General features: G+C 40.3%; 2 protein-coding genes across 3 annotated transcripts; both read right to left on the bottom strand.

Annotated features, from left to right (window-relative positions):
- Positions 1 to 2,889: 2,889 nt before the first annotated feature.
- LOC110954674 (recombining binding protein suppressor of hairless-like) lies at positions 2,890 to 11,936 on the bottom strand. Its single transcript, XM_022199302.2, has 11 exons — positions 11,717 to 11,936; positions 10,481 to 10,519; positions 10,239 to 10,334; positions 9,966 to 10,131; positions 9,371 to 9,545; positions 7,319 to 7,456; positions 7,102 to 7,214; positions 6,793 to 6,933; positions 5,918 to 6,073; positions 5,660 to 5,763; positions 2,890 to 5,562 (listed from the first exon to the last, which is right to left on the bottom strand). Exons 1-11 carry the CDS (start codon positions 11,734 to 11,736, stop codon positions 5,220 to 5,222), a joined length of 1,491 nt encoding a protein of 496 aa, XP_022054994.1. The 5' UTR covers positions 11,737 to 11,936; the 3' UTR covers positions 2,890 to 5,219.
- A 401-nt stretch (positions 11,937 to 12,337) lies between these two features.
- hgsnat (heparan-alpha-glucosaminide N-acetyltransferase) lies at positions 12,338 to 23,784 on the bottom strand. 2 transcript variants are annotated; one of them, XM_022199303.2, is made up of 18 exons: positions 23,489 to 23,784; positions 22,565 to 22,680; positions 22,315 to 22,451; positions 21,066 to 21,184; positions 20,877 to 20,946; positions 18,920 to 18,989; positions 18,553 to 18,653; positions 18,071 to 18,147; positions 17,895 to 17,925; positions 17,261 to 17,421; positions 16,931 to 17,046; positions 16,617 to 16,738; positions 16,015 to 16,141; positions 15,718 to 15,804; positions 15,478 to 15,555; positions 15,212 to 15,282; positions 14,311 to 14,423; positions 12,338 to 14,089 (listed from the first exon to the last, which is right to left on the bottom strand). In XM_022199303.2, the coding sequence occupies exons 1-18, from the start codon at positions 23,664 to 23,666 to the stop codon at positions 13,908 to 13,910; spliced, it is 1,956 nt and encodes a 651-aa protein (XP_022054995.2). In that variant the 5' UTR covers positions 23,667 to 23,784; the 3' UTR covers positions 12,338 to 13,907. The 2 variants fall into 2 exon arrangements, with proteins under 2 accessions (XP_022054995.2, XP_051801330.1); XM_051945370.1 differs by lacking the exon at positions 23,489 to 23,784 and adding an exon at positions 23,004 to 23,342.
- Between the last annotated feature and the right edge of the window lie 875 nt (positions 23,785 to 24,659).

Genomic DNA, 24,659 nt, shown 5'->3' with positions numbered 1-24,659 from the left:
ATACTTTTGCAGCTCCCACATGTTTAATAAAAGTGGCGACCCTAAAAGCATGTTAGCGCAAGACAATCCTGTGAAAAGAACCAAGACACAGCTAGATAAGTAGACAGGAAGGTTTTTAGATCCACTAAGCACAGCAGAAACTGAATATGCGTGAAATGACTTACAATGATTGTTTCTTTGTTTGACGTTTGCATTTTTTACATCATATATTTTCAAGATAATTATTAGCAACTGTTTGTTTAAAATGACACTGTAAATATCTCTGCAATCTCATTTCACTTGATGTTGTCAATACTCTGAAAAAAATGGAGATCTCTGAGAGTAATTATCTAAACGATGCATGTTTTTTCTCTATTCTCACTGCCAAGTGGCACATATCAGTGTACAGAGTGAAGCCTCTGATCTCTTGGTTGTTGATGAAACTTGCATTTCTCAGGAAGGAGGAGATTTCTCAGCTGGACAGGGTATTAAATGTCAGTTGTGTATGTGAAGGCCCTCAGACTAGTGGGTGTGCGTATATTACTCATGTTGTGAGGACACAAATCTGTAAAGGCAGACACATTGTGGGGACTCACCTTTCTTTCAGTGACAAAAACAAGTTGAATCATTTTATTTTAGGGTGAAGACTTGGTTTAAGGTGAATTTAGTTTTAGTTCAAGTTCATGGCTTGGCAAACAGTAGTGTCAAGGCTAAGTCTCCAGGGATGGTGATGTATGCAATGTCTTCCCAAGTGATAGAAACAACTGTCTGTGTGTGTGTGTGTGTGTGTGTGTGTGTGTGTGTGTGTGTGTGTGTGTGTGTGTGTGTGTATCGTTCGTGCCCCTGCAGGACCTCCACATATGACCTGATTTTAACCTCTTTCCACAGTTGAGCAGGTGGTTTAAATGTCAGAGAGGACAGTATTAAAAAAAAACCCATACCATAGCTCCAAAAGTTGGATCACATGTTAAAAATGCAATGCAGAATAAAACAATAACAAACAAAAACCGTAATAATGGTAGTCTCAGTGGGTAAATGGGGCTTTAAGATGAGGCAGCTCTCATTCTTTCTTTTAAGTGTGATCAAGATTAACTGAAGGGGCTTTAAAACAAGACCATTTCTTAAAGTGGGGTTTTAAAAAGAGTTTCTATTTCATATCAATGCGGAAGTGGAATAAGTTAGAATGAAAATCAATCATGAAAAGTTTCTAAACAGAGGCACGACTGACTCTCCTGCTAACTGCTGGCGATCACAGGGCAGATTTAAACACAACGCAAAGACTTTTTCAACATTGTTAAGCTTTCCTATATGATTCACTCTTCTCTTTAGTTGACTCAGCACCTCATCCAGTAGCTACATACCTGTCGGGTCGAAACCGGCGCTCCCACCGGGGAAGGTGAAGCCTTGGAGGTCTCCGGCACGTTGCGCGGCCACGAAAAGCGCAGCGGGAAAAAGGAGGAGCAGAGGAGACAGGGGAAGCATTTCTCGATAATATTGTCGTCCAGAGTTGAGAAACTCCTCCAACAGAAGGGACAAAGAACATACACAGAACCAACAGCCGCTTAGGAGGCACCGGTGTCAGTCTGCATAAAGCTGTTAAGCGATCTGTGTTGCTATTACGGGTACACGCAGAGGCGAGATGTGATACTGATGTTCACTTGAGAAATCAGGCGAGCGGGACTAGTGTGCAATTTGAAATATATAAAAACGCACACACAAAATAAAACGTTTTTAACACTTCAGAATGCTTGTAGGAACATTCTGAAGTGCCATCATAACACGAGAAAATGATGCGTAAAAGCTCTCCAAAAGTGGATAATCCGGGAAAATGACAGATTCTTCTATGGTATCTCCATACTGGGTTTGTTGACTTTAAAAGAAACTTGGTTCTGATCCATTGTGAATAAAATCCAATGCTACAGACAAACCGTTAAAAAGGAAAACAGAAGATGAATTAATGGGAAGCCAGGCGCTGTCACTGTTTCTCGTGTCCAGTCTGTTTGTGTCTGCTGTGCGTCTTTTTATAAACCAGTCAGTCTTACGGAGTTCCGTTCTCTCTCTCAATTTTCTTTCTCTTCTTTTGCCCCTTCCCCAACAGAGACGTCGAGATGTAACGTCTTTACCCAGCACTGACCGTCTCTTCTCTCTCTCTTTCTCTCTTGCAACATCTTATGTTTCCTAACCTAATTCCAGACCCATCATATACACATACATGGAGGCCATCAGTCCCAGTTTGCTGATCTACCATTCAACAGCCACTCCTACTGGATCATTTACTATCCAAACTGCTCCAACTTCGTGCTGGTTTCCAGAAATTATCAATTAAAACTCATTTAACCTGACTATGAGAAGTAGAGCTTAGAATCAAGATGCCATTAACAACATTCTGAGTGAAATCATAGACCGACTGTCTGGGTCAGACAAGTTGTATCCTTGTTTGTGGCTCTTCAGGGGCTTAGAAAATGTTTGTACACCTGTCGTTGGGTTTCTATTGACGTCAGCATGCTGCTGCTGCCATTTCTTGGACACACTGGATCATAAAACACTCAAGATGTGTGAGCACAGAGTCTATCTCAAAATTATTGGTAGAAACAAAAAGACAGCGATGGACACAAGCAGACCACACAACCGCACACATACACTTAAAAAACTTTACCAGCAACAAAGTGTCAGATTTCTTTCCAGCAATCCATCTCTCAGTTTAAAAATAGTGCACCAGCTATGACTTCTACCCTGGACTATGCCCAAGAGGCAAGAGTCCAAGAGGGCCTCAGCAGGATCTCAGTGAGTTTACAGTATCGATAAATTATACACGACTGCATCTGCTTTGCTACTATGAGACAGAAAGAGGAGATGGGATGGACGAGTGAAACACTCTGTGTAATGACATAGAACAGCCACCAAAACAAGTCACAATAAACTCCAGCTTGTTTTTAATAAAGCCCCTTTGCTGATGAACCTTTTCTCGACTGATTAGAGTCAAACAACAAACAGAAAAGATGGATGATGGCTAACGGCAGGACATAACAGTTAGGAAACTTACTCCCCAAACACAAGAACACTGAAGCCGCCAATATGCTGACACGATGATGGGTTTTAGCACCTTATGCTTCTCCTAACTGACACAGCATCTGGCTTGCAGAGTGTGTGTGCATGGTTGACTTAACAAAATGTCAAAGTAAGGCACAGATGTCAGACAATCTAAACATTAGATTTTATCAGGTTTGCAAATAAGTTAATAAGTTCTGGAACATGCTAGGGGTTGCAGACTAAAATGTTGGAAAATGAAAGACGCACCGTCTGTTAACATAGGAAAACTAAAGAAAGACATTTCTGATCGAATTAAGAGACGATGCACCAACAGCGTGTGCCTGCATCAGTTCAGTTGCTGTATGTTGGCAGCAAGTGACAGAGAGGCATCACTGGACTATTACAGTCAAAATATATAGTTAAGCAATAGTAAATCTACATCTGAGAAAAGCCAAACACACGTGCAAAAATGAAGTGACTCGCAAACAGATACGTACCTGCTACTTTCTTGTCGATCTTAAAAAATGACATGCAGTACAACAGAAAAAGCATGATTGAAATCAGGATAACTTGTACGAAATTTGAACAAAGACTGATACTGCAGGTAGTTGTGACTAAGTGCAGCACTCGGTATCTTCATAATCTAGTTCCATTATTATGTTTAGTCCAAAGCAGAAGCCTTATTAAATAAGAGCCAAAGAACAGGCACAGCTTGTTGTATCAAAATTAGTTCTAATGTATTTGCAGTCAGAAGACATGTTTGACAAAACTAAATCAACAAGGGTCAATATCAGCATGACGTTACACAGAAATCTGTCGACTGCTAGGGTAGCTGTGAAGCCACAAGGCAAAGATGGTATTAAAACTCGTCTTTCGACACATACGCACAAACTCAAAACAAAACTTAAAGCCCCTCCAGATGTCAGGAAATATTAAAGATCTGCTCTGCAATATGAGTATTATATTAAGAGGAAAGCTCAAATCTTTAATTTGGCCAGACAGTTTGGAAATTTCTTGGTTGTTCTGTGGCCTTCTTTTAAAATACACAAGAGATCAGAAGCCCAAGTGTGCTTTTTTTTTTTTTTGTTGTTGTTAAAAGTCTTCACTACTCTATAAAAAAGCAGCACTGTGGTGTCTCTGCTAACAAGAGAGACTGATGGTTTAGATTTGAGTTTTAGCACAAGGTACAAAGAGAGCGTATGGATTAGAAAACAGAACACAGTGATGGTGTATTACATCTGATCAAATACACTCACTACATTGAGCAAAAAGGTCATCTTTGATATAAAGAGCAACATCAAACTGACCTAGAAAATATAAAGTATACCAAGCCAATAACTGCAGGCCGACATGTGCATGTCTTCATTTTCTAAAGTGCCTCCTTAAAAACAAAGCCTGATTGATTCTTTCTCATTCTGGCACAGCTCAGAGAACTAATACAATTTCTGAAATGACAACTAAGTACGTATGCGTTAAAAAAAAAAGTGAGGAGATAAGTTGAAAATCAGCAGTCAGACTGTTAGAGACACCCTAAAAGTCATTTCTGCCTTGACCACTCCACTGAGACAAAATAGAAATAAAAAAAAAAAATAGAAATAGTGTCAACACTGTGACAAACTATTTGGTAACAAAAGTGAACTTATGTACTATGTAGTATTATACAAAAATGTCAAAATGTACCTCAGCAAAAACTTATAAAATATAATATGAATAAAATATTATAATATTCCTTGGTCCATAGAAACTAAGTTAAAAATTTTCCCTTGCTCATAACAGTTAAATCAACAAGTTTTCAGTAAAAATACGACCTTGGTAGTAAGAAAGCATAATAAAAGCAGCTTTCAAACCCACCGGTGTACAAAAACAAGATGCTTATTTTACAAATCCCATTGCTGTGAGAGTTACACGTTACATTCACCTCCTTTCAGGCAAACATCTTGGATATCAAGGTCCTCCATGTGGCGCTTATAACATCTCCACAACAATCCACAAGAGGGCGCTAAAGTACAGAGTCAGTTATCACAGGTTTTCTCTTTGAACTTCTCCTTTTTTTTCCCCAAGTCTCAGGCAGCTCTCAAGTTTTCACAGTCGCTGTAACGATGAGCTTCTTAGCTTGTGTGCAATTCTTCACAGGTCCATGAGCCTCTTTGGAGTACACGTCCACATCTTCTCACTCAGTCATTCATCGCACACACACGAAACAAGCATCACTACGACAGCACCGACATGGTCGACGCCGACGACGACATGCCCGAGTCACTACTGCTGTAAGCCCCGTGGCCATCTCCGAGCCCGCCCAACGAAGAGGAAGGTGAAGACGAAGATGCTGGTGATGATGAAGAGGTGCTATGTGACCGCAGAATGGCCCCGGCCGCACTGCAGTGGGGTCGTGGTCCTGGCTCGGGGGTGTACGTGAAGGTCAAGGCGGTGGCGTAGATGATTCCATCGTTGCGGACCAGCGTGACGGGAACCTGGACCGGCTGTCTCACCCAGCGCCACCCCTCTCTGAAGGCAGAGATATCCGGCACAACACACAAGACGCTCTCTCCACATCTAGAAGAGAAAATGGATGAGGAAAGGCTTGACTACTTGTATCATTACACAAAAACACACAGGCATAGACATAAACCCTTATACAACACACTTGTACCTGTACATGGTGTCCGCCTCTACATCTCCGAACCAAACTCTGAGGTTAGGAGTGAAATTCTGTCCAGTCAGTTCCAACATGGCCACATCTCCGCCACCATTTAACTAGACCAGGACAAACGAAAACTGCTGTTAGTCTGAGTAAAATGTTACATGAGAGAGTAGTTATTGGTAAGGATGCCATTCAAGTTTGCTGACAGGGTGGATAATAAGCACTTTTTCTATAAAAGAGTCAGTATGTGTGTCATGTGGACCATACCTGCAAACTTTCCACCACAGGGACAGGTGTGACCGGTGTGGGGACGGGGCCCATACCCTCATAAAAGGTGTACTCTGCCTTGTCAGTGCTAATGATAGTCCAGGAAGCCCCATCATTAATGATCTCCTTGTTAGCCTCTTTGGAGCATTGTGTTGCCTGGAAAAAACAAAAAAACAAAATAAAAATAGAAAAACTCCTTAGAAACACATTTCACATTCCACTTTCATATCGAAAATACACACTTTCAATGACACAGTGAAACACTGGATTCTCATCTTTTGCCCTGGAATGCTCATTAAAACAAATGAACTCCAGTGTGGGAATTAATTTCACGAAACACAACAGCTGTGTGCAATGCTCTCACAGACGACTCAATATTGTGTTGTGAGTGAAAGATACATCAAAAAGGGTTTTCTACAATCACAGTGTTTGAATTTGTTTCATTAAATAAAATGTAAGCCTCCAACAATCCATCATCAACCTTTTGCTGTATTTTCCACATGCAAAATAAAAGTATTCTATTGTCTATTTCTCTTGGAGAAAAAAATCTAAAATATTTAACTGAGAATAGATGGAATACACTGGAGTACACAATAAAAGCTATTTGCAAAATAAAGTCTTGGTAATAAGTATCTGTATTTTTTTTTAAATCTATGAGCCAATTTATTGTGTCATTAAATAAGAATCAAATATTGAATTGCATTGTACCATTAAGTTTGTGAAGTTTCAAGGTCTCCAAAAAGTCCTACATTCATCACACTTGTGCTAAAGAGCCATCTACTCTCTCACATCTCTGAGTTTTCTTCAGAAAGTGCTAAAATTGCAGTTGAGGAATGAAATAAACTGCTCAAATGTGAGTGTGTGTAAGTGTGCACCTGGAACTGGATGATCCTCTCCTGTGAAAGACAGAGATACATCCTGTCTGTGTCTTTCAGGTAGAAGGCACATTTGTGAAGCTGGGACACCGGGTCATCTGCGTCCAATAATGCCGTTTGCTTGTCTACTTTGCGAATGACCTGAGGAAAAGGAGCAAACACAGCCACCGTGAATACACAGAAACAAACACGGCTCGCTGTTCAACACATACGGCAACGTTGCACAGTTACAAACATCCGTGCACGTACATTTATGACAAATCATTTTCTCCCAAACAACAAATAACTAACATCAGAATCGATACATACGAGTCTCGGCAGAGCCATTCCAGTAACAGAACAGACCAACTTGACTGTCTGGCCATAGTGAATGTAGCCGTCTCTTACGGCAAACTCCTCCCCTTCAGACTCATCATCATCCACTAAACAGAACGATCGGACACAAACATATTTCAAAATATTTCATCATATCTTCAAAAATAACATGAGAGATAAAGAACGCAGCTAAAAACACAGTGTGACTCACAGAGATGGATGTGGAAGGCCCCCCACTGCTGGGAGCTGGCGTGAAAGTTTCCTCCCTCCACATGAAGATACCTGGTACTGACTGTCTGGGAACGCAGGCGATTGAACAAGGCCACCTTAGTCCCAGATGCTATACACACTGGGAAGAAGAAAAGGGCAAGAAAAAAACTAAACACTTTTACAAATCAGAATTAATTGTGAGGATGTGGTGAAACTATAAAGCCCCTTTCAGACCTGCACCCTGTTCCAGTAATCAGCAATTTAACATACAAATCTGAATACGCGCCCCAGTCACGTTTCTGTCAAAGTCACACTGGCAGCATTTCAGTAGTGCTTTGAGCATAGCACAAGTCTGAACTGCACCGGCAAATTAACGCATAGGCTTGTACAGGCAACGGCACTTCAAGTTGTGTGAAGTGATCAGGAGCACCAGTGTTCATCCAAAAACATGACAGAGATGATTAATATCCAGTGTGTCAAAATCACAACACACCTTTCTCACTTACTTTACAAATTCAAGTTTATTAGACTACAAGATTTAATGTCCAAAACCATAAATCGTTAACAGCTTATAATGACACTCACCAATAATAAATGTAATCCAGGTTTTTGTCCCCCTCCCCCAAGATTAGATAAAACTTGTTTCTTCAGACTCTGCACACAAAAACCACCAGAGACAAGAACAGCTTCTTCCTCACTGCCCTAACCCTAAAAAAAAGGCAGTCATTCCTCCACACCTGTACAATATACAATACAACAATATATATGCACATTATTTTTGCACTAAGAACAGTCCTCTACTTTCTGCACTGTATTATCACAATGATCACTTGCACTACTGTGTTTATATATTCTTTATAGATATGTAAATATCTGTATATATTTTTCTGATTTCTTTTTATTACTACTGTTACTTTAATTAGATTTTTTCTCTTCTTCTTTCTATAGTTATTTTATTATTCTCTTGCCTTATTCCTAGGGTGACACCAACAGCTCCTAGTATGTTGTGTACGTACTTGGCCAATAAAGCTGATTCTGTTGTTGAGAACTATTCCTTTTTTTAAATACCTGCAGCATCAGACAGTGTTAAAATCCATATTAGCATCTCCAAACGGAAAGAATTACACATTTGCACAAGTGAAACAACAGCAAGAAACCCCTAAAATTCTTAGAATTGTAAAATTTCCCAGAGAGAACATCAGTCCATACTAGGGCTGGACTCGAATATCCCGAATATCCGAATATTCGTTCGTTACGGTGGTATCCGGATATTACTTTTGGTGTCCGAAAGAATATGCGGCGTTACTGTCTTCCCTCCGCCTTCAGCCCACATCAGCTCATCTCGTCGTGTCTATGTGATCACCCCTTCCTCCCCCCGGACGAAAATATTCGGAGCTCGTGTCTTCCCTTTGCCTTCAGCCCACTTCGGCTCATCTATTCGTGTTTGTTACCACCACCCGAATGGCCAGGTTGCTGCCGACTGTTACGTCACGCTTCATTTTGTTGCATAAACACAAGACAAGATGCGGAAGACCTCGGCTGTTTGGCAATTCTTCAGTTTAATAGGGCCCAAATATTCGGAGGCCAGAAACCACTATTCGGGACAGCCCTAGTCCATACAAGGACTCAACGGCAAGCCACGCTCTGTGTAGGTGTACTTGTTCACCTCATACAGGTGAGCTCTCACACACAGAATCATAGCTTAGTTTTCAACTGATGAAGACGATTTTAGTTTATATTACATGCCTGGGGGGATCAGACAGCGGCAGGATCCACAAGTATCTCTAAAGAGAGCGAGCTGTGTGCATTCACACACGGAGCAACAGCAGTAACTTCAATTGTTAGTTTTAATCCTGAATTATTCTCGACACGGTGAAAGGGCCGATGTATCAGGTGAAGCAGAGAGAAACACTAACTGAAAAGTGACTACTGTCTGAAGGACTAGAGTGCCATCACTTTACTGGATTAATGAAGCCACCAAAGCTCCATGCCTCATGTCTGAAAAGGGCTTAAGTGTGCGCATGTGTGTGTGTTTACAAATCCTGCAACTCACGATCTGCATTTTTCAAGGACTGTTTCTTCTTGGAGGGCTTGGAGATGACCTTGATTCTCTTGCTCAGGAAGACTCCTATGTTGGAGCTGTTTCCATATAACATCTTCACAGACAGCATGAAGTGCTTCCTTTTGTCTGAGTCACTGATATACAGTGTCTTAGCTGTGCAGAAGTGCTACCACAAGGAAAAAAAAAACATTAAAGGAGTTTGCGTAAGAGCGTGCCTTGTTGTTTGCCCCCCCCCTTTCACTTTGATCTTCTCTTCTTTAGAGAACAAGTTTGACAGGGACACTGGTGCAAAAACAAAACATGAGTATGGTATGTGAGAATATCAGTTACGGAGTGAGCATAGTTTACAAGATTTTGCAGGAGCAAGCAGAGGATATGGTCAAACTGCAAAGCAAAGCAAAGCAGCTGTGGTTGCTTTGCATGGCTGATCAGCAGTGGAACAGACAAAACAAAACAGCTTATTACTGCTAGAATAGGTGAATAATCAGAAGAGTATGTAAACAGATAGGCTTTTAATCATCCACAGTGAAGATTATTTATACTCTCACAAGGAAATATGCAAACTGTGTAACTGTAAATGACCCACCTTCCCCTCCAGATTGAGTTGCTGCATCTCCTGCTCACTGTTGCCTATACCAATGAAAGCACATGGTTGGGCCTCCTGCTCTGTACAACCCTCCTTCTCCATATTCTCTAACTTCTTCTGCCAGCCAGTGCCCAACAGATACACACATGGTGGAGGACAGAAAAACCTAAATGACACAAGCAGAAGTCAAAAAAACATGCCTTGCCATTTCAGAAGATATTTCTCTTTAAACACAAAATTAAAGAATTCTTCTTTAAACAACCCTAGACAAACCTTTTTTCATTGCCATATGACTTTTGTGCAACTTTTGCATGTAGAATGAGCACCGTTTGATCGTCTTTCTCCTTCAAGTAATTCCTCATAGCCTCCCTGAAATGGGGCGGGAAAACTCACATAAACACCAGTGTACACGTTGTTCTAACATCTACTACGCTTTTCAAGTTACTTTTTAGCTTTCTGTACTGATTTTTAAAAGTTCAGAATTGTTCTCACTGTGAAGGTCTGTTTCTCTTTACCTTGTCAAACGTTGAGTTTGAGGTCGCTCACCAAACTTCCTGCAAATCAAAAACATCATGGTGCAAGGTGTTTACATGTGGTTTCACTGCTGGGCTACTGGAGCAGACATGAAAACAAGCTTGGCTGAAAGTGGTAAAAAAAAAAAAAAACTGGGCAGTGTAATACATAATGTCAGTGACATTTGCAGTGCAGGTATGCTTACATTTCAAAGTCCTAAGAACTAAAGCCCGACTGACACTTAAGTTTTAGAGAGCAAAAAAATCCACAATTGACATATTTACTAATATGATTTATCTATAAACATGTACTGTATATACTATGGTATCTCAGACCAATGGGGCAACTGTTTGTGAACTTTCCAGCAAAGTGGTGGGCAACTCATTGTGATACACCATTTGACTCCGCACCACTGTCTGCTCAGCTGCATGTGCTGCAGACAGTGCTGAAAGTACTGTAAAGACAAACTGAGTGATGGCACTATTTCTAAACTACTTTAGGCATCTTTTTCAAGTTGTCATATTGGACAACATATATGCCAACAACAACATACGTGTGACAAGCTAAAATCGGCCAACAAACACATTAGTCCGGCCCTACTAAAAAACATCCTCACATGGTAAAGAGTCTGCATCTGCTTCAGGGTGTTTCCAACAATGAATGAAGGAACTACAGAGTGTAGAACAATGTAATAACACAAATGTAAAGCTAACAGTGTTAAAGCAACAATATGAAGAGAAAATTCACTTTTTAGCTACTTTTAATTGAGAGGAAAGTTAAGTTAAAATAATAAACGCATGTTTTAGAGAGAAACCAATTGACCAAACTAGCAAAAATTAGTTGTAACCACACAAAGTGCTACTTGTAATAACAATGTCTGAAAAATTAGTAATGATACTTTTACTGTGCTCAACTTGCTAAAACAGAAATTAAACAGCTGCAGAAGAGGAAGATGAGCATAAACGGAAAACCGAGAAGTGACAAAAAGTTTCTCCAGTAGTTTGAAACTTGTCTAATATCGTAAGTTCAACAAGACGACAGAAGAACCACGAAGAATGGATTTGCACAACTGACCCCGCATCGAGCCACAAGGTAGAACCGAGGGGGGTGAACTGAGAGCAACGCGGGGGTACAAACACCCACAACATCACCCGAAAACACCACGAACTGGAAACTGCTGCGCCGCAAAGAAAACACAACAATTTCAGAAACACTATGCTTTGAATTTCTCCACTTACCCCGTAACAACGGGCGCCATCTTCCGAATAACTCTCCCCCCCACTCGAAAAAAAAAGTCCAACAATCGCGAGATCCCTCCCCCAGCCCCTCACTACAGCCAACAGCACAACAGAAGAAGCAGACTGGAAGCGAAAGAAGGGAGAGAGAGTGAGAGAAGGGGAGAGAGGGGGGAAGGTGTGACGGGGCAAAGCGGTGAGAAGTGGGGGAGGGAGGGGCGACAGGTTGAGGGCAGACGCCAAAACAACAGGCGTGGGAAAGTTACAAAGTCACGCGAGAACCGAAAAACTCTCACAATAGACATGAATGAAGAGAGAGCAAAGATATCGCGAGATTAACAGACACTCTCACAACTTGCTTTTTTTCCCCCACAGGGCACTCACGATGTAACTCGATTCCCACGCCTTATTGAGCAATAAAGCAGACTACACCTTTCTACACCGTGAAGCTGGAAACACGGCGAGAAGATAACAAAACAGTGTTAGATAAACTGCAGCACTGGAATGTATGTTGTTACAGACAATAAATTACCCCCATTGGCATTTGTAAGGATAATAATTATTCTTCTCAGAGAAAATAAAATAAATAAATCAAATCATCCTCAACCTCAAACAACAGCAATATAATTTTTGGAATAAATTTTTATTAAATAAACTTATTTTTCAAACAGTGAATATTAAAAAAAGTAAAAAAGGAAAAGAAAATAGGAATCAAATTAGATAGGGTTACAGGAGCAGTGGGTCCAAAATCTCTGACAGCATTTGGATATTTTACAGACTGCATGATTCTTCAAAAAATGTGGTAAAGTGATATTTATATGATCTGACAGTTATAAATGGAACATTTATATAGTATGGTGTAAATGGCTACAGAGTTTTATGGCAAGACACCATCAAACATACACTTTATCTTCACAATCTCAAACTCCTGTAAATTAACATAATACAGTACAATTGCATTCTGTAATTTTGTTTTACGCAATTAACATAAACAGCAGTTTTTTTCGGTTTTGAAAACCTGAAGAAAAACTAAACCCACTTGCTGTTTCAGCATTAACCAAAACACCAAAAAAGCAACCCTCAGCAGGTTTCAATAGTCGCCTGACGTGCCCTCCTTTACTTCCTCTCAACACGCAGCATAACGTGTCCCACCACTTGCTGGGAGATGATGCATTGGTCAAAGGGGAGGACCAGGTTGCAAACCAAAAACACCTGCACTTGAGCAGGACGACCAGCTGGCAATAGATGATGTTAAAATTAACACAGGCAACTCAGGAATAAAATGCTGCAGATGTTTGAGTTCCAGATTTCAAAATCTATACATAATGTGTCCCATTGTGCACAAACTTCTTAACCTGTTTCTATAGCATTTTTGTCTATGTAACATATCCAAATGGTGGAAAAGCTTAAACAGAAGAGCTGCAATGCCAGAATGCATGTATGAGACATAGTCTGAAAGTAAACATCTTTCAGTTTGCGAAAATATACTTTTTTTTATAATGCAGCTGAAACTAGTGTAAAGAGACCTGGTGGCTGTAAAGAGGCCAAATACCATTTCCATTTGCCACTGGGAAGTGGAAACGATGACATCCCACAATGCATTCTTCGAAACACTTTCTTCAGAAGTGTGCATAATGGACCGTCTCCTTCTGCTAAAGACTCACAAAATCCCCACTTCAGTTTTCATAGCATCACAACAGTTTGTGGGACAGCAGCAGGGTTTCTCCGAAGGGGAAGTGAACAAGGCCTTCCTAAAAATCTCTGACAACACCCTGTTTGTTGTCAAGGTGAAACATGAAAACATGGGTCTATAGCATATAGTCAAAAATTGAACAATGTCAGTTTTCATAGTTAGCAAATGTAAAAACCTTTCTTAGACAAGTTCTTCCTGAGTTAGTGTGGATATTTGGCAGTGCTTCGCTGCTTCTTAACTGAGTATCTTTGGGAAAAGTGTTGAACGTTCTAAAAAAGTAGTGAGTGATATTTTCAAAAATGTAAATGAAATAGCAAAAAGGAGTTGCTGTTAAAGAAGAAAGTCACACACATTCGGACACGGAGCTTCATTATAGTTTCGACATTACAAGTCAGTGTCCTGTTTCCTCACTTTCCAAATGTTTTTCAGATCTTCTCCAGCAATTTTGATGTAAACAGTGTTCTTTGCTTTTGTTGTTTCTTCATTTCAGGGCTTGTTCTTCTAAATTTTCCAGAAAATCTTCTTTCTGTAGAGTACGTAGGAAATCAAGACCCAACACGAAGTGGCCACGAGATTCTGAATGAGGTGTTCAGTATGGGATTGGCTGTTGGCCATGCGCCAACGGAAAGGAAAGTAGTCCGCAAACACTTCATGGCCCACATACACGAGGATGGAGTTCATACCTGGAAAGCAAAGATCACAATCACCACAGAGATACAGCTGAATTTGATCGATTTTATTTCACGGTGCTCATTTCTCAAACTCTGCATTCTAAGTTTGCATCAAACTCAATTAAAAATTGCAACTGTAACTTCATTTAAACATTCAAATTCTATCTAAGTTAAAAGCATTTGGTTTAAATGTAAAAATATATATATATACTTGTTTTGGTTTTAGTGCTCACCAGGGTAGTAGAAAGGTGCTCCAGACCACCATTTCTTCACATCCACGGTGTAGTAGACCAGCACTAGCAGCACAAAAGCAAAGCAGGCCAGTGTTGTCACATAAGATAGAGACCTAAAGGGGAAAAGAACACACACAGCAACAATGTTTAAAGCATTCTATTGTAAATATTTGTCAGCAGTATCCCTGTAACTTTCCTTTGTCTGGAGTTGTTCTACAGCTGCACTGAGCAATGCATCAGTACAAACAGGAGTTGTCAAAATCACCACGTTGCTTTGAAGAAATATTTGTACGTGAACTACTTTTGATTTGGAAGGTGGCTGGCTAGAAATTAACTGCAAATATAGAAAAGTAGACAGAGTATAGTAGAACTATATGAATCATTTAAAGTGAGTGTGAAGTTGGGAAGTGAATTCGCGTGTCATGTTATCTGTGTGTTAATGTCCAAAATGTAAGTGAGGAAAGAACACAATACAGCGAATATTGTGCACAAAGCTGGGAAATCCTATCTTATGCAGGAACTTCCTTCAACAGAGCACAAAAAGTAACAGCTGAGGAAATCTTCCATCTGAAGGTGAGTTAAAGCCGATTCATGCTTTGCACATCTTTAATTCTTAAACGGTTTCAATCAGTGAAGCCCAGACACAGTAGGAAGTCCTCATTGCTCCAGAAATCCTGTATTATTCCCATTTACCATGCTTGGAACATCAGCATACTTAAATGTCTGAAGATTCTCAATCATCCACGTCAGTAAAAATCAACAGGACTTCTCTTACAGGTTAAATTAGTCACTGTCAACAAACTACTGTTCACTTGTATGTTTTTCTGTTCGACATGAGCAGGCTGCGTCTATATGCACACGGATGAGGAAAGAATGAATTAGCCACGAAAGCAAACCTTACCACAGGTTCTTGTTGACAGGAATGAAGCCCTGGTTTGTGGAACACTTGGTCAGAGTTGCTGAGATGATTCCCTGTGTGATGCAAAAAATGCAACTGGTCAGTCAGGAAGGACCAAGTGTCCTGAAAATAAACGTGTTCAGGAAAAGTCAAAAACATTGAAACCAAGACACTTGTTTTGCAATGAAAAAGGTCATTTAACGTACTTAACAATAACTAATTGATACAGATACTGTCAACAGAAGCATAAAATAAAACAATTTTCTTACCAGAAATAAACCCCATATGAGGAACCTTGACATAATACTTTTAGGGAGATCTCTGTAGTGCAAGATTATTTTTCCAGCCTGAGGACAATTAAAATACAACAATTCAATCCAATAAATTTGTAACCTTTATTTTTCCAATGGTCTATATCATTTACTTAACATTAGATATTGGAAATATTGATTTAAGAAACATTTTAAGCACAAAAGGAAGACAGACCCAGACAAATACCCACTACAAACCTGTAATCCAAGAAAAGCCATGAGAACGGAGTTGATGCTACCAAGAACGCCCTCTGGGTCATATGGCATGTGTGTGCCATAAATCACCTGAATTAGAATAAAAGCAGAAATAGGCTTTAGTAAATGTACAGTCTACCCTCGCTTCACCTGTAACATCACAATGGCTGATTTTAACAAGTGTGTATGGATTGATCACAAAGGAATAAGATGTAAAAACTCAAACTTGACGTTTCAAGGAATATAGAGACTAGATGCATGTACTCTTGGCATGTCTGGGTTGCTGTAGTGGACACTAACCCGTGATGTGGGAGTCTGGTAGATGTGTTTTTCTCCCAGAAGCCAGCGGTCAATGAAACCAGCTGCTCCCCCGGTACAGTTAGCATACAGACCCATGTCCCCAATCCCACCTGGACCCAGATAGCCTCTGTTTCCAAAAAGCACAGTGAAATCAGTGTTATTAACACAAGACATACTGTATCAAAGGGAAGGTTAGGGTTTAAAAACAAACACAGGAGGTAGACGAGGACTTGGAACAAATTCTGTCAGCTCTGTGTATTTCTTTTCTTGTTCACTAAAGTTTGACGGTTTAATTTCTGCTAAATAACTGCACTGCAAATAATTTACTACAGAACATACAGTAAAGAAAAAATGAACTTAACACAAAAGTAAATATTTATGAAGATTGAAAATGTGTCATTACTGCTATAAAACTACAAGTAGCATTACTTTAGCGTAGCAATTTAGCATCAGACTCAAAGTTTCACTTCATGAAAAAACACTCAAAAGCCACCAAACTGTGTAGTAAACATATTTTCAAACGTGGCAAAAGACTTTGTTGCTTGCTAAGCTAAAACAGACAAATATTTACAGTATGTACAAAAATGCCCTGTTTGACTTACGTTGGGCAATCTGGTACAGGAAGTAGGAAAGTGAGGCAGAGCCAGATGACTTCTAAAAGAAGCACACACAGCCATGCTGGCCAGTACAGCAAGATATCGAGGCCAGGAGCCCACCAAGCATCCTAGAAAACATAGACGTTCAGCAATCAAACACTTTTTCCCCCCTTCAAAATACATTTATCATTAATAGGTAAACAGGAAATGACAGTCAAAACACAAATCAAATTTTTTCTTTTTGCATCCACACAGCAAATATGGCAAATTTTGAAGATGGAAAGTTACAGAATGAAGGGAAGACTGAGCTGTCAACTGACTGTTGTAAGGAGGTCAACATGGCCCCTTGCCACTAATAAATCCAGGCAGGCTACAAGCAGGTACGACCAGGAAAGACGCTGCAACACGCCTGGGATCCGCAAGTTGTTCCAAGACACTGTGCAGCAGATGAACATGAAGAATAAGTACAGATGGATGTAGAAACACGAAAGCATACATGTATAAAAAAAAGAAGAAATTTCGTTCATTTCCACATTTGAAAGTCCACAGTTTGAAACACTATGAAACTACATGGTCTACTAATGATCAAAATACAATATTGGGCCATTACAGACAACATCAACAAAACAAACAAGTGAGTTTATACGTACATGGCCCCTGGCAGTAGTTGGGGGTAATGATAAAGACACCAATGAAGAAGAGCTGCATGCTCCGCCACACGACTTTCCTGAGCAGCGAGAGTCGGGCTGTGCCTGCACGCAGCATGGAGTTGATGGAAAGTGCGATGGATGTGCCCATTATAAACACAAACCTGGTGGGAATAGGAAGTGTGAGAAAATGGACAAAAAAAGGAGCAAGGTGAAGATGAGATCAGGTTCATTTAATAGGAGCACTAGCTAAAAAGCTATGCCAATAAGGTTTATTTCATTTCTTTTGTGACAGGTGAGATTTTATCCTGGATTCTGTTTTCTAATGGAAGAAAGCTGCACCTTTACTGCCTTTTAGTAGCATTGTGGCTTGCAGGGGAAGCATATTGCAACATGTATTATTTTATGTGCAGATTGTGGTGGAACTGGAGGACTCAGTCCTGCTACTCTTCAGTACATACATCCTCTATTATTGTTTTTACATTAAAAAAAAAAACAACTGTTGATGCATTTTCACTTCCATGCGTGAGGTTAAGTAATGCGCATTCCAACACTTGTCTAATTCAAGAGTGCAGTCAACTACAATTTTAAGCCACGTTACGAAAGTGCTGTAGGAGGATACTGAAATCGGCCTTACCAAGGGAAGACCAGATCTGCAACCGTGAGGCCTGTGAGGTGACAAATGGAAAATGCAGACTTCAAAATCAGCAACAATATCAATGCTGACACCAAGACAGGTTACAAAGACCTGTGAATTCTAGCCAAGTTGTGACATAGTTCAAAAAACTGATAGTGGAACCAGGTGGGACTTACCATTCCAGGCTTCGTGTTTGAAGAACCAGTAACGTCCTCCCCCATAATTCACAAACACCATAATGATTAAGGAGATGCTGACAGGAAGAGAGAAAATGCAACATTTACCAAAAAGCATTACGCTTTTCAACTGCAGGCAAATGAGGATATATAAAAAAAATAGGCAGAATGGAAAACATTACACATCAGAAATAGATAAAGGGTGCACTTGAAGAAAAATTAACACCACAGTGTCAAGATGCTGGATCCATGTTAATATTGTCAGTGGGAACTCACTAATAAGAGATCATTCTAATGTCTACCACTAAAATGTCACAATACAGTACTAATGACAGTCACACAATACACACTGAATTTCCCTTCGGGGATGAATAAAGTGATTCTGATTCTGACAATATAGCATGATGACAAATCTGTCCAAGTGGTAAATAAGATCATATCTTTTACTGGGCAAGTCGAGCTGCAGAGGTAAGGGAGCCTACCCTCTGAACGTGTCCAGAGATCGAAGCCTCTTGCTGGGGCTGAGTGGCGAAGGGAGGATGTTGTCTGTAACTGGAGGCACCATCCGAGGAGAGCCCAGTTCCTGGACGGTGAAAATGAGGCTACACATGAACACTATTCAATTGAAAGCATATAATCACTATTTTAAATATTTTATTAATACCTGTGTCACATTTCTAAAATCAAATTTCCAAAAAGCTCCACAACATATATTAATGATACTAAAAAAAAAAAAAAAAAAAATAGAAGCTGGTTGTTTTGTAATTTTGCTGTCATTAAAATACTATGATGACTTAAGTTCCTGCTTAATAGTGTGAGTGTAAGAACTCCCGACTTTGAACAACTCACAGAGTTGATGAGTCTCTCTGTCTCCATGGATCCACCAATTCGGAGGACGAGACTCCTCACTGCTCCGAGTCTGGACAAGCAATGATCAGCCAGTTTAGGAATAGAGCTTGGCAGAGATTTACATAAGTTCATGCCACAACTTTTCAAAAATGCTTCAATGAGGTCAGGCTGCCAGTAATTAAATATATCATACACACGTGGACAAAATTGTTGGTACCCCTCAGTTAAAGAAGGAAAAAACCACAATTCTCACTGAAATCACTTGAAACTCACAAAAGTAACAATAAATAAAAATTTATTGAAAATTAAATAATCAAAATCAGCCATCACTTTTGAATTGTTGATTAACATAATTATTTAAAAAAACAAACTAATGAAATAGGGCTGGACAAAAATGATGGTACCCATAACTTAATATTTTGTTGCACAACCTTTTGAGGCAATCACTGCAATTAAACGATTTCTGTATTTGTCAATGAGCGTTCTGCAGCTGTCAACAGGTATTTTGGCCCACTCCTCATGAGCAAACAGCTCCAGTTGTCTCAGGTTTGATGGGTGTCTTCTCCAAATGGCATGTTTCAGCTCCTTCCACATATGTTCAATGGGATTCAGATCTGGGCTCATAGAAGGCCACTTTAGAATAGTCCAACGCTTTTCTCTCAGCCATTCTTGGGTGTTTTTGGCTGTGTGTTTTGGATCGTTGTCCTGTTGGAAGACCCATGACCTGTGACTGAGACCAAGCTTTCTGACACTAGGCAGCACATTTCTCTCCAGAATGCCTTGATAGTCTTCAGATTTCATCGTACCTTGCACACTTTCAAGACACCCTGTGCCAGATGCAGCAAAGCAGCCCCAAAACATTACTGAGCCTCCTCCATGTTTCACCGTAGGGACAGTGTTCTTTTCTTCGTATGCTTGGTTTTTGAGTCTATGAACATAGAGTTGATGTGCCTTACCAAAAAGCTCCAGTTTGGTCTCATCTGTCCAAAGGACATTCTCCCAGAAGCTTTGTGGCTTGTCAACATGCATTTTTGCAAATTCCAGTCTCACTTTTTTATGAGTTTTTTTTCAGCAGTGGTGTCCTCCTTGGTCGTCTCCCATGAAGTCCACTTTGGCTCAAACAACGACGAATGGTGCGATCTGACACTGATGTACCTTGGCCTTGGAGTTCACCTTTAATTTCTTTGGAGGTTGCTCTGGGCTCTTTGGATACAATTCCAACGATCCGTCTCTTCAATTTGTCATCAATTTTCCTCTTGCGGCCACGTCCAGGGAGGTTGGCTACTGTCCCGTGGGTCTTGAACTTCTGAATAATATGAGCCACTGTTGTCACAGGAACTTCAAGCTGTTTAGAGATGGTCTTATAGCCTTTACCTTTAAGATGTTTGTCTATCATTTTTTTTCGGATGTCCTGGGACAATTCTCTCCTTCGCTTTCTGTTGTCCATGTTCAGTGTGGTACACACCTTTTCACCAAACAGCAGGGTGACTACTTGTCTCCCTTTAAATAGGCAGACTGACTGATTATGAGTTTGGAAACACCTGTGATGTCAATTAAATGACACACCTGAGTTAATCATGTCACTCTGGTCAAATAGTTTTCAATCTTTTATAGAGGTACCATCATTTTTGTCCAGGCCTGTTTCATTAGTTTGTTTTTTTAAATAATTATGTTAATCAACAATTCAAAAGTAATGGCTGTTTTTGATTATTTAATTTTCAATAAATTTTTATTTATTGTTACTTTTGTGAGTTTCAAGTGATTTCAGTGAGAATTGTGGGTTTTTCCTTCTTTAACTGAGGGGTACCAACAATTTTGTCCACGTGTGTATGTAAATGTGACATTGTTTGTATGTGCAGATGAGACACTGCAGATTATCTAATCAGTATCAAGACAATTCTATTTCTTCTTAAGAATTTACTGAACAGAGAAGAAGAAAGCAATTAGAGGAGCTTACCCTAATATTTTCCTACCAATCAGAAATACCAACCCCAGTCCAGCAAAGATGAGAAAAGCAACCAAGATCGCTGTGTGGGGAGAGCGGGATATTACTCAAACGTAGCACGCAGTTCGAGTATAGCACTGAATCACTTGACATGTTCACGTCACAGAAGCTTATGGGTGTGTTTGTGTGTGTGAGACTCACGTAAGTAGCTGTTCACGGGGTCTGCATCTGTTGAAACTGAGCATTTGACCTCTGAGGAGTTGTTCAGGTTTTGCACCCACAGAGAGTAGTTCCCATGCTCCCCAAAGTGGAATGGAACCCTGGACAATAAAAACAACAAGCCAGCAGCTAATGAGCCAAAGCACCCGCAGTCATCCCACCGATCCTTATTTGTTTGGATATATTTCAATTTTCATTCAGTGATGTCATGTGATGTTTATGTCTACTATGATTTTGCAAACTCATATGCTGAATATCTTCAAATAACCTTTAAGGATACCTCACAGCATCTCAACTGTCAAGTTAAACCATGTGGGATTACAAAGACCTTCACAGTGTGCGTTAAGTAATCTGTGAGCTGTATATCATATTCAGGAATACATGCTAGTCTAAAGAACTTCATAGACTGTTTTAAAAATATATGTATGAGCAATGTGGTGAAGAAATATAATGTTGTTTTAAGAAAAGTGTGTGCGTGGATCTTAAATGGTTGTGGTTAAATGGTTGTTCATGTTTTCAAATCTTCTTCTTGCCAATTCCACTACATAAATTTTTGTTTAGGGGCATAAAAAAAAAAACATAGGTGAGATTAGTTAAGCTGTCAGAGACCTAACTCTCATTTCCAAGGGCGTCAGTTTGTTTTTAAAAGTGGGGGGGACGGAGACCACAGCACTTTGAGAAAATGTCGAAGAACAGCAGCAAAATACCACAAGTTAGGCTCGAACTCACAACCACCAGACCAAAGGCGGAGGCTCAAGCTGTTGAGCTATCGGTAGAGGGGTCTGTGGGCCGCTTTAGTACTAATTCTCCCGGGCCGAAATTTTGCCCCTGCACGCCTCTGGTCGGAGCTTCCACTTGGCACAGGCGCAAATTTAGCATCTGCGCGTTTTTTTTTTTTTTTGTTTGTTTTTTTTTTTAACCTCACGAAGGTGTGCTGCGTGTCTGTGCAACTCTCGGCCGAGTGCGGATGGTGCGTTCAGGAGCGTCGGAATTTTCTATACTACTGAAAATAACTGGGTTTACAACGGCTTACATGTGAAGAATTTGAATGTGTTGGAGACAAAATGACCCCTGACAAAAAGTGGGGGGGACACGTCCCCACCGTCCCCCCCTAAACTGACGCCTATGCTCATTTCCATTCAATCTGCAAAAGGTCAATAATAATATTACATTAAGGTAGCAAATACTCACTCCTGATGTACTGTGAAATATAACTGTATTTGTAACTTACTTGCAGAGTTCCATGCTGACCAAAGTGCTGTTGAGCTGTAGTGTAATTTCATGCTGTGTACCTACAGCAAAGTCCACTGAACTGGGTTGGCCAGGACTGGATCCTGCAGGTACCACCCCTAGCTTTTGATACAAACACTAATCACAAAAAACAAAGGCCCAGATCAGAACACTGTCATCATTCTTGTCTGAAGTGAGTCAAACAGCGACAAAATCAACCGGTGGAGAATAATTGGTAAGCGTGATGCTACCTGATAGCAGCGCTGTGACATCCAGGACACCACCATCTCAGTGTCCAGGTCATTCTTGACTGTCAGAAGTGCTTCATCCATCTTCAGTGCTAAATGCTTATGATGACTGAAGCCAGCTGAATCAAGATATAACAGTAGATATTGTGCAGATCAGATTAAATCCATGAACAAGCTTTTTTACGGCAAAAAAGGCAAAACGGTGGCAAAGTTGCAACCTGCAGCTTACTGTAGCTGACCCCACCCAGCTGTAAAGCCACTGTTCACTGAATAAACATTTCTAAACATAATTTAAATCATCAGAACACTGCGTTTGCAATTAGACTAGCTACTCCCAGCTTTCCTGACTACATGTTAGCATGTTGTATAAGTCTGAGAATCATGCCATGATGGACTAGCATTTTTAAAACCTGCAGAAAGAGTCTACCGGCTTTTAGCTTACCTTGAGTCTACGTTTTTACTGGTATCGTTACGAACAAGGAGCGTAATCCATACCAGTGTGTGGTAGCTAGAAGCCCAGTTTAACTGCAAGCTACATCCAGCAAGCTAACGCTACCGTTGGAGGAGGAAAGCATGTGAGAGGGCTGAAGTTATGGCTGCAGGGCCAAGTGGTCACATGCCCAGTTAATCCGCAAAATACCCCCAGGAGGGAAGTTCAAACGACTGGAGCTCACTCTTGGACAGTTTTCCTTCAGCTGGTGCGAATGTATAATTAGCCGTGAGTTAACAGATTTGAGACCTGTTAGTCGAGTTGGAAGAAAAATTAGTTGCCTGTCGAAAGCCGCTATCATCGCTGAAATCTAATTTAAACAAATGAAGAGACTCGTGTAAAACTTGCTGTGAAATACCTAACTAGCTGGGTTGCTAGCCTAGCCTCAAATCAGTGCCCTGCTCTTACTTTTAACCTCTCAGTTCCTGCGTACTTACATGCAGATACTTCAGTTGTCAGAGGTACCACAAAAACGGCGACGACCAAAGCAGCAGTAGCGAGGAGAACCATATTATTTTCCTGTCGTTGTGTGGTTCCTTCTTGACTTGTCAACTTTTTCAGCCCTGCGTCTGAAGTTGTGTGTTTTATGTTTTTCTTTGGTTTCTTTTTTGCCATAGTCGATCCCACTTCCGACTGTGGCTTGTTTTGACATTGTAGTGGGAGCGAGAAGGGACAAAGTACCTGTACTATGAACGCTGCCTGTGTGAGTAGCCAACACTTGTTAGACAAAAGGACCTTCAGAGTGCGAGACATGAGTTAAATTAATAGATTCCTTTGTAAATATCCAGTTTATTTGACTGAGACACACATCCTAGGTCTTTATCCCTTTTCAGACATGGCTTATGGAACACCATTGGCTTCCTTTATCAGTTAAAGTGATGGCTTTCTGTCGTTCAGACATAAGTTTGTGTTCCTCGTTCAGTTTAATAACCAAAGAGGTGCATGTCTATCCTAAAACGGATTTTCCTGTTGTCTGCACTTTGTGTTGCACGTTGTTAGGATTAATTTTTTAAGGTACAACTAACTGAGCACTGAAATTAATATTACACGAGTGTTACAATATTTCTAATAATAACCATTTGATGTGCAATGAATCCATGAGTTGTGCTTGACCTTTAAAAGGGAAGAGATGAGCTAAGCACTAACTCAAAGCACTGATGGACACAGACAGGTCAGGCTGGACAGTTACAGCTGTTTACAAAAAATGTTTCTTCTTCTACACATGTACACACAGATAGAGTTTTGACCTTAATACACAGCACAGCTATTTCCTTACAATGTAACAACTAATTTTACCGAAATTGTTAACTCAAGGTTATTTGAGGGAGAAACCATAATAATCCTCCCTAAGGGACACCTGCAGAATCCCTATGAGATACCACTAATGGCTGCATCACATCTCAGCTAACAATGGAATAATACCAACTGGTGACCCAAACTTTTGAAAATTAGTGTAGGTCACAGTTATGTGGTCAGGTGCTGTGCCAAAAAGGGATTGTCTACAAAAAACTGTTTCCCACTGTTGCCCCTGTGTCTTATATGTGTTATATTATGTGTTTAGTGTGCTAGATTGCAACAAATCTAGTTGTTTTTACTGGCTGACATAAT

The sequence above is a fragment of the Acanthochromis polyacanthus genome, chromosome 3 (assembly GCF_021347895.1).
Source record: "Acanthochromis polyacanthus isolate Apoly-LR-REF ecotype Palm Island chromosome 3, KAUST_Apoly_ChrSc, whole genome shotgun sequence".
Taxonomy (NCBI): domain Eukaryota; kingdom Metazoa; phylum Chordata; class Actinopteri; family Pomacentridae; genus Acanthochromis; species Acanthochromis polyacanthus.
Note: the sequence above shows the minus strand (reverse complement) of the source record. Positions and strands in the feature narration are given on the sequence as shown.